Source organism: Amphiprion ocellaris, chromosome 2, assembly GCF_022539595.1.
Source record: "Amphiprion ocellaris isolate individual 3 ecotype Okinawa chromosome 2, ASM2253959v1, whole genome shotgun sequence".
NCBI classification, from domain to species: Eukaryota; Metazoa; Chordata; class Actinopteri; family Pomacentridae; genus Amphiprion; species Amphiprion ocellaris.
The window spans coordinates 27,126,260-27,134,475 of record NC_072767.1 but is presented as its reverse complement, the minus strand read 5'-3'; the positions used below and the strand labels follow the sequence as shown (position 1 = coordinate 27,134,475).

The following is an 8,216-nucleotide window of genomic DNA, read 5'->3' as shown; positions in this document are numbered from 1 at the left end:
AGCTTCCGGTGTGATTTTTCAAAACAAGGCCCAAAAAGTTAACGATTACTACAAGTTAAAATTAAGAACGTCTTGAAGTTACATTTTAGAGCATCTTTTGAGCGTGAGTTTTTTTTTTTTTTTTTAAAGAACATTATGTATAAAGTTAAAGTTTAGATCGTCTTTATGAAGGTAATTTGTAGGGCATGTTACGAGTACAAAGTACAATTTTAGCACGTCTTTGAAGTATGAGGATCAATGGATGTCTTTAAAATATCAAATAAAAGTTTTTTTTTACACCTTTCAGATAGATTCTAGAACATCTGGTAGGAATAAAGTTACATTTTTGGATGTCTTTTAGGTACAGAGTTAGATTTTTAGTCTTCATTTATGTATGTGATTAAATTCTTTGATGTGTTTAGGTAAAAAGTTTGACATCATTTAGATATTAAATGAAGAATAGGACGTCTTTAAATTGAAATATGAAATAAAGTTTTTGCCGTCTTTTCAGTACAACTCAAATTTCAGATTGGCCTTTAGGTGTAACGTTAAACTTTAGGTTTTTTTGAGCGATTTTGACATCTTATGGATATTAAGTTTAATTTTAGGATGTTTGAATGATTTCAGTATAATGTTACATTTCAAGGTGTCTTTTCAGTATAAAGTTAAAGTTTTGAACGTCATTAAGCTAAAATGTTTTAGGACATCTTCTAAGTATGAAGTGAAACTATGTATGTCTTTTAGCTCTAAAGTTACACTTTAAGCAGCCCAGCAACTATTTTTCCCCTCCCGGTGACCCACTGGAGGTGAAAAGCAAGAAACAAGCAGCAGAAGTCTGTAAGTTTGTCTGAATTTTCTGTAAGTGAAAGTTTGCTTTAATGATCTTTTACTGTTTGTTGTTTCAAACTGCTGAAGTTCAAACAACAAATGTGACGTTCAGCACATGAAGAGGAGGATCAACAGACACACATGAGCTCTGCGGAGAACTGTGTATTCAGAGAGACCATTTAGTGCATTCTCTAAATGATCCCCAGACTGAGGAGGATAAATTAGTGATCTAAAGGACGTGTCGGATGGAAATCACACGTAAATGAGCTGAATGGAGGCTGAGAGCTGCAGGAAAACCTGCAGACTGAAGAACAGCAGGAGAGTTCACACTCCAAATTAAAGGTGACATTAGTCAGTTTGTGGATTCTGAACCTCAGCTGAATAATCTATACTTTAAAATATCATCTTTTTAAAAAAAAAAAAAAAATCTAAAATTTGCCATAAACTTTTACTTAAAACTTAAAAAATGTCATAAAACAAATAAAAACTTTAGATACCTTCATACATTTAAAATAAAACTTTTAAAGCCACTTTGAATTGTATTGACGTCTAATACTGTATAGCTCCCTCAATCATTTATGTGATTGGTTTCATTTTTACACTTCAGCTAAATGTCAGTTCATAAAGTATAATACAAAATACTTTTTAATTTTAAGATTTTAAGATCCAGCAGAAATATTTCTAAAATGCTGCAAAGATATTTACTGGTTTTAAAATCTTTTAGTATTAGTTTTTTGTCTAAAAATTCAAAAAAGAACATTTTATTTTTTTAAATTTAAAATAAGTTTAAAAAAAAAAAAAGAGTGCATTGGACAAACACGGCCCTAATTTTAAATTCACCTTAACACTAGATTAATCTAATTCTTGAATTTAAAACTTCAGTGGCACACATTTAAAGTCAATTAAATCTACATTTCAATCTTAAAACACCTTGAAGTATAACATTTTTGACTCACCAAACGTCATTTCCCACATGGATTGTTCCTTTTAAGAATATAATTCTATACTTAATGTTCATTTTTGTGGTGCTGCATTTTTAATTTTACATTTTAAGTACTGAAACCTGAACTATGTCATCTAAAAACACTTATTCTGTATGACTTTAAATAGTATACATTTTAGTCTAACATAACAGCCCTGATGAAGGTTTTGATCTGTAATCACAGATTGATTGATTGATTGATTGATTGATTGATTGATTGATTGATTGATTGATTGATTGATTGATTGATTGATTGATTGATTGATTGATTGGTTGATTGATTGATTGATTGATTGATTGATTGATTGATTGATTGATTTCATCATCAAAGTTCTAGTGTCCAGTTGTTTTTTTCTGTGATTGACTGCAAGCAAACCTCGTCAGGCTGATTTTAATCCTATAATTATTAATCAGTCATATTTTTTCCCGTTAAGGGAAGGCAAATAAAATGTAATAAAACACTGCAATTTAAAAACTAACGAAAGAAAACAACAATAACATGACTAAAATAAAAAACACAAAAATACATTAAATAGAATGGAGCAAGAAACTGAAAAATAGCCAAACATATTAGATTTTTTTTAAGTATTTCAAAAATCAAACTCCAACATAGGGAATATATGAAAAGACACTAGAAAACAATCACAAAGTAAATAGGGAATATTACAGATTAATCTTCAGATGAAACCAGCAGGTGGCGCAGCGACACCACAAAATCTTTAATCCTGCAGAAACTATTATTTTCTTGTAAAGTATTCTTGAAGCCAGTTAATGCCAACTGGAAAAAAGTTAAATAAATAAATTCAAAATATTTTTAAAAAGTGTGTTATTGCTGTTTGAGCCTAAAAACTATTTAAGATACTAAGGAACATTTTAAGAATATTGTATTTGCAGCTGCAGCTCCAAAAAAATGTTTGTTTTTTTTTTTTAAATTAAAAAACCCTTTATGTGCAAATTTGTATGATTTGATTATGAAACCTGCTTGTTAAACTGTGATGTTCTTAGTATTCCTATATCTGCTCTAAATTTAAGTGAATCAGTGAATCCTGATTACTTACCAACACTTTACTGATAACACCAGCTATCAGCAGTTTCACTTTAAGAATGAGTCCTCATTTTCTTTTACCTTAAAAACTGTCATTTTAACTTTATATTTTCTTATTTCAAATACTGAAAGTAATTTTAAAAATATTCTGCTGCTGAAAAACTCCATAAATGTATGTTTTTTTTGTACATTAATTTGCCATAAATCTTTAATTTTACACCTAAACTGAATGAAATGTTGCACATTAAAAGCCCCTTATGCTTTATTTGCATGCATTTCAGGAACTTTAAACTTCTGCTTGAGCTCTTTGTCATGTTGTGTTAAGGACAGTGTCGCTTCCTCCACACAATAAGGGGGTTTTATTTATTAAGTCCAGTGTTTAGGTGGGTTGATTTAAGATAGATTTAAGGCAGCGTGGATGTGCTTAATGTTTCTTCTCAGAAATAAATCAGTGCAATTCAAAGTAAAGTCTGCACAGACTGAACCTGCAGTTTATTTGTGGATTATTTTCAGTCTCATTTCTGCAACAAAGGTCCATCAGAGACCCTGAAACTCCCTGGAAACCCCCTTAATGGCTTTGTAGCCTTTACAATCCCCCAAATCTCCCGTTTTGCTTACTAAAACCCCTGAAATATTCCCAAGCAGCAGGACTCCCCCTCGTTTTGCATGTGGCCCAGTTTAGGGAACCGGTTTTACAGAGAGTCCCAGAGTTGCTGCTGTGTTTCACTGCTGCAGGGTCACCATGAGGCCGCTGGGGAGCGTCCCAGACCTGGTTTCACCCTGCACGCAGCCAGAACAGGCCTCCAGAACATGATCAGACATGTGCGGTTCTAGCAGAGAGACTGTGTGGGTACAAGCAGACATATGAAGCGTGCATGTGACCGGAGCAGCAACGTTGCATCCATAAATGTATATTATGATTATAATTGTTATTTTGGTAGTTTTTCTCATGCATTTCTGTTCCAGGCTGCAGCAGGTAAACAGCTCTCAGTTTTTCAGTCAGGGTATTTTTAGCGCAGATGGAGGCGTCCAGAAGCGGCAGTGCAGGATTTGAAGCTTCCAGAACAGAAAGTGTCCTGCAGCGGTCCTCAAACTGTCTGCAAGAAAAACACAAACCTCCACCTATGAATTAACAGAGACACTGAACTGAGGCTCTGCTGTTCATCAGCGTCTTTTTTTTTTTTATTTTAAGTCTCCCCTTGCACAACCTGCAGCCGTTACACAATGCAATCTGTAGGCGCGTGCTCAGACACGGGGCCGGTCACCTGCTCCAGCTTCATTTCTGTCTCTGCAACAACCAGACTCCGTTTAAAAAATAGCCAATTTATCAATGTGCGGCTGTATTCTTGTGTTTGTGCACAGATACGGTGTGGAGACGGTGTCAGGGTGAAACTGTCTCGTTCGGCTGTGATTCGGGTGGATTCTGCAGGAGCAGTTCCTGGGAATATGGAGGGAGAAGATCTGGAAATTCCTCCACTCCGAAAGAAAAACCTCCCGGTAAACAGACTGGGAGAGGGGAGGAGGAAGAGGAAGAAGGAGGGACAGAGCGGGGGATTCTCCGAAACTTCCCACGTGGGTTCACCGGAGTATGCTGCGCGCTTAGCCAATGGGCGCAGAGTCCGGGGGAGCTGAGGACCAATCAGTGAGCGAGACACCGGTGTGTTAACGCCCACTGCAGACAGCGGGGATATAACCGGAGAGCTTCGACTCTCGGAGGCAGACAGCTCACTTCTTACTCACGGACTGAGATCACGGACTTATCTTTGAGTTTCGCTGTTACCGGACTCTGGAAGGATCTTTGTGCAGATCTGGATTACCTCTTGTTGGGACTTTATTACGGGATTTTAATAGAACAGCCGCCTCTCTGCGCTGCGGATATTTGTTCTTATCCTGGATCTTGTGGATTATTTTACTGAGTTCAACATGACTCTTGAGGAGGTTGTTGGATCCAACAGCACCGAGAAAAAGTAAGTTTGTGCTGCGCTTAGCTGGTGCGTAATTGCGCACTGACACGAGGTTGCACGATCACATGTTAGACTAGGTTTTAGTGCAGTTTATAGTCCCGAATCATAATTTTCAGATTCCATTCTCATGTTTAGTTGTCATGTGTAGATTTTAGCGCTTTAAGCCGCAGTTATGTGTGTCTTTGTGCGCTCAGTATGCCAGTTTCGGTCACGTTTCTAACCGCCTCGTGTCTTTGCAGGATGGAGACGGTGAGTCAGGCTCTGGAGGAGTTGCTGGTCGCGGCTCAGCGGCAGGACTGCCTCACTGTGGGAGTCTACGAGTCCGCCAAACTCATGAATGTGTAAGTAGGAGTTTTTATTCCGCACAGAAGAGATCGAACACACCACCAGTTTTATCTTTAAATGTGGGAGTAATGCGGTGACACTAACCATCTCTGTCCTCCTCCTGTTCCGCCTGCAGAGATCCGGACAGCGTGGTTCTGTGCGTCCTCGCCACCGATGAGGAGGACGAGGATGACATCGCGCTGCAGATCCACTTCACGCTGCTGCAGGCTTTCTGCTGCGACAACGACATCAACATCCTGCGGGTGTCCGGCATGAGGCGGCTGGCTCAGCTACTGGAGGAGGACACCAAGGACAACAACGGCAACGAGCCCCGGGACCTGCACTGCATCCTGGTCACTGTAAGTCCAAACCCCCCCTTCTGTTGCATTGATTTATACGGGATTGAACTGCTTCTCAATGTATATTTGAGAGGAAGTGAACGTGCAACTTGATCATTAGATGTAAATCCAAACTTGATGTTACACAATAAATAAATAAATGGATGTTTCCGGGTGTCTAACCGCGCGTCTCTGTTGTGTCTTTGCAGAACCCTCCTGTGCAGCCGCTCCAGTGTCAGGCCCTGCAGGACGTGGGCAGCTTCTGTGAAGAGAGCCGCTGCAGGAACCAGTGGGTTCCTTGCCTGGAGCTGCAGGACCGCTGAGTCGAGCAGAACCGAACCGAACCGAATCAGACCGCTGCGGAGCGGTGAGAAGTGGAGTGGAAACAGTCCAAACAGCCAACCCTCGAACAGACGAGGAATCTAACGGCGTTTGAGTGACGGAACGTGACCGGACCGAACCGAACCGGGAGCCTTCCTGCTGCCTGGATGGTTTGGCCTCGGGATGCACTTATGATGTCGGTACCGGCACTGAAAGTTGGACCGGACTGGGCAGGAGGTCGTGGAGCTGCAGAGATTTTTTTTACTGAAATGTCACGACCTGGGTGACAGCAGCTGGATGTCACGTGACTGAACTGATGAATGAATGAACTTGTAGAGCTGTACGTGAAGCTCTGGACTACCTGAGCTGCAGGTGTTGCAGATGTTCTGCTGACCTGCTCACTCACGCATGAACTTATGATTTCATGTTGCACACTGAAGTGACTCGTGTTTATTTAACTGAGCAGATTAATATATGAGTGAAAAGTGAATCCAATGTTGATGAATTCTGTTTGATGAATAAATTATTGACAAGAACTGATTGATTTCTGAGTATTTCATCTGGGATGGGTGTGGGGGAGGCATTAAGACTTGACATGAAAAATGTTGCCAATGTTGCCACAAATTGGTTAACAAAGTGGTTAATCCACTGATTATATTGGCTGTAGAGCACGAGGGGCATTTAAGGTGCCTGGAGAAAAACAAAACTCACATGTGCAGTGGGGTAATGACAGCTAATTTTTGCCCTGAGGCACATCAGGAGGTTATTCTGGTTGTGCTGAAGTGTGGACATCAAATTAAGTGGTTTTCAAAGAGTTCCTGCAGGACTTTGCCAGTGATTTTATACATATTCAGTTTAGTGTTCTTAGTCATGAATAACACTATGCAACAATTAGTACCTGAGTTTGACCATCCAGAATGAACATTACAGATATCAACACCACCATTCTGACCAGTCATAGCTACACTGTGACTAGACATGTTTTAAATTCTGTTTAATGTTAAAATGGCTATCCATTTCATTGAGTTTACCTCAGAAGTGGTAGCTGGAAATGACGTCACACCAAGATGACCATGTTTCGGTGGATCTGGAAAACCAAGACAGAGCCTTTTTCATGTTAGCCACAATTAACATTACCGTTTGATAAAAATGCAATACGTTTTTATTTTATGCAAACACCATAGCAACTCGTCCACACACAGTTGTGAGAATGACTGATTTATTGAATCACAAATAAGACACAAGTGCTAGCAAATAATACATTACTACAGCTTTCACTACTGTACACTACAGGCTGCGTTTCAGTTGACATGTTCTGCCTGGGAAGTTAAAAGTTCTGATCACCCAGTTAACGCATCACAAATGTCCAACGTACAGTTTGAAAGTTGAGGCTATTTACTACACAGGAAGCCTCTAATGAAAGAGTCATCCAGGTGCATTATGAGAAATATAGAATGCAGTGTTTTGTTTTGGCACTAAAGGTCAGAATATATGCACCTCTGGTACTTACATGTCTTATTATTGGTATTATTTTCATGATTCTTAGTCTATAAAATGAAAAAAATGAACCCATGTAACATTTTCAAAATCTTGATTTTGACCAACCAACAGTGCAAAACACCAAAAATGTTTTACTGACTCTCATTTATAGTAAAATTCTTCACATTCAAGAAACCAACTAAACAAACTATTGCAGGAAGTTGTTCAATTATTAAAATGTTTGCAAGTTAATTATTGCAATTATCTAATCAATGAGTTGTCTATTGCTCTAGTGACTGGTTTCTGTAATTTCACTGTAAACAAATCAGTGTAATTAGTAAAGTGTAATTTAACAGCTGTAACCTCTCCAATGAACAGAAAATGAAAGAAACTACAGTAAAGCAAAGCCATGATAATATCAAGCACGTCCTTATAGGAGGCATGAAGCATTAATATTTTAAATGTCCTTATGTCTGTTTACAACTACATTATTTCCAATTATATAATTTGACAAGTATGTTGAAGAGATTTTTTTATTATGAAAACCTTCCAGCTGGGTGGGAATGTTTCTCCTTGTCTTCAGTGCAATTCTTTAAAATCAACATTTTCATACTTACATGTATAAAAATCTGCTGTATTTCTTCAATTCTTTTGGAACAGTTTTACAGTTTAAAACAAACTATGTGGTCATTATGCATTTAAATCAGGTTAAAATGCAAAATTCTGCTCAAACAATGTCGAGATACCAGCATATTAATGATCATCATATCGAGAGAATATCCGGCTGTCCACATACTTTTGGACATGTAATGAATTGTTATTTCAGTTTTAGTCTTGACTGCAACTCTGCAGGATAAAAATGGATGAAAGCTCGGAGGAGTGCGTTGGTGGACATCTTCACACCATCTCGGTTACCATGGCGATGCCTGGACAGTGTCTGATTGTGTGTGGGAGTT

At 38.6% G+C, this 8,216-nt stretch overlaps 1 protein-coding gene across 1 annotated transcript; it reads left to right on the top strand.

The window, feature by feature from the left end:
* The first annotated feature begins 4,550 nt into the window (after positions 1-4,550).
* LOC111575982 (growth arrest and DNA damage-inducible protein GADD45 beta) lies at positions 4,551-6,317 on the top strand. Its single transcript, XM_023281448.3, has 4 exons — positions 4,551-4,801; positions 5,038-5,139; positions 5,259-5,481; positions 5,670-6,317. Exons 1-4 carry the CDS (start codon positions 4,758-4,760, stop codon positions 5,781-5,783), a joined length of 483 nt encoding a protein of 160 aa, XP_023137216.1. The 5' UTR covers positions 4,551-4,757; the 3' UTR covers positions 5,784-6,317.
* Positions 6,318-8,216: the final 1,899 nt, after the last annotated feature.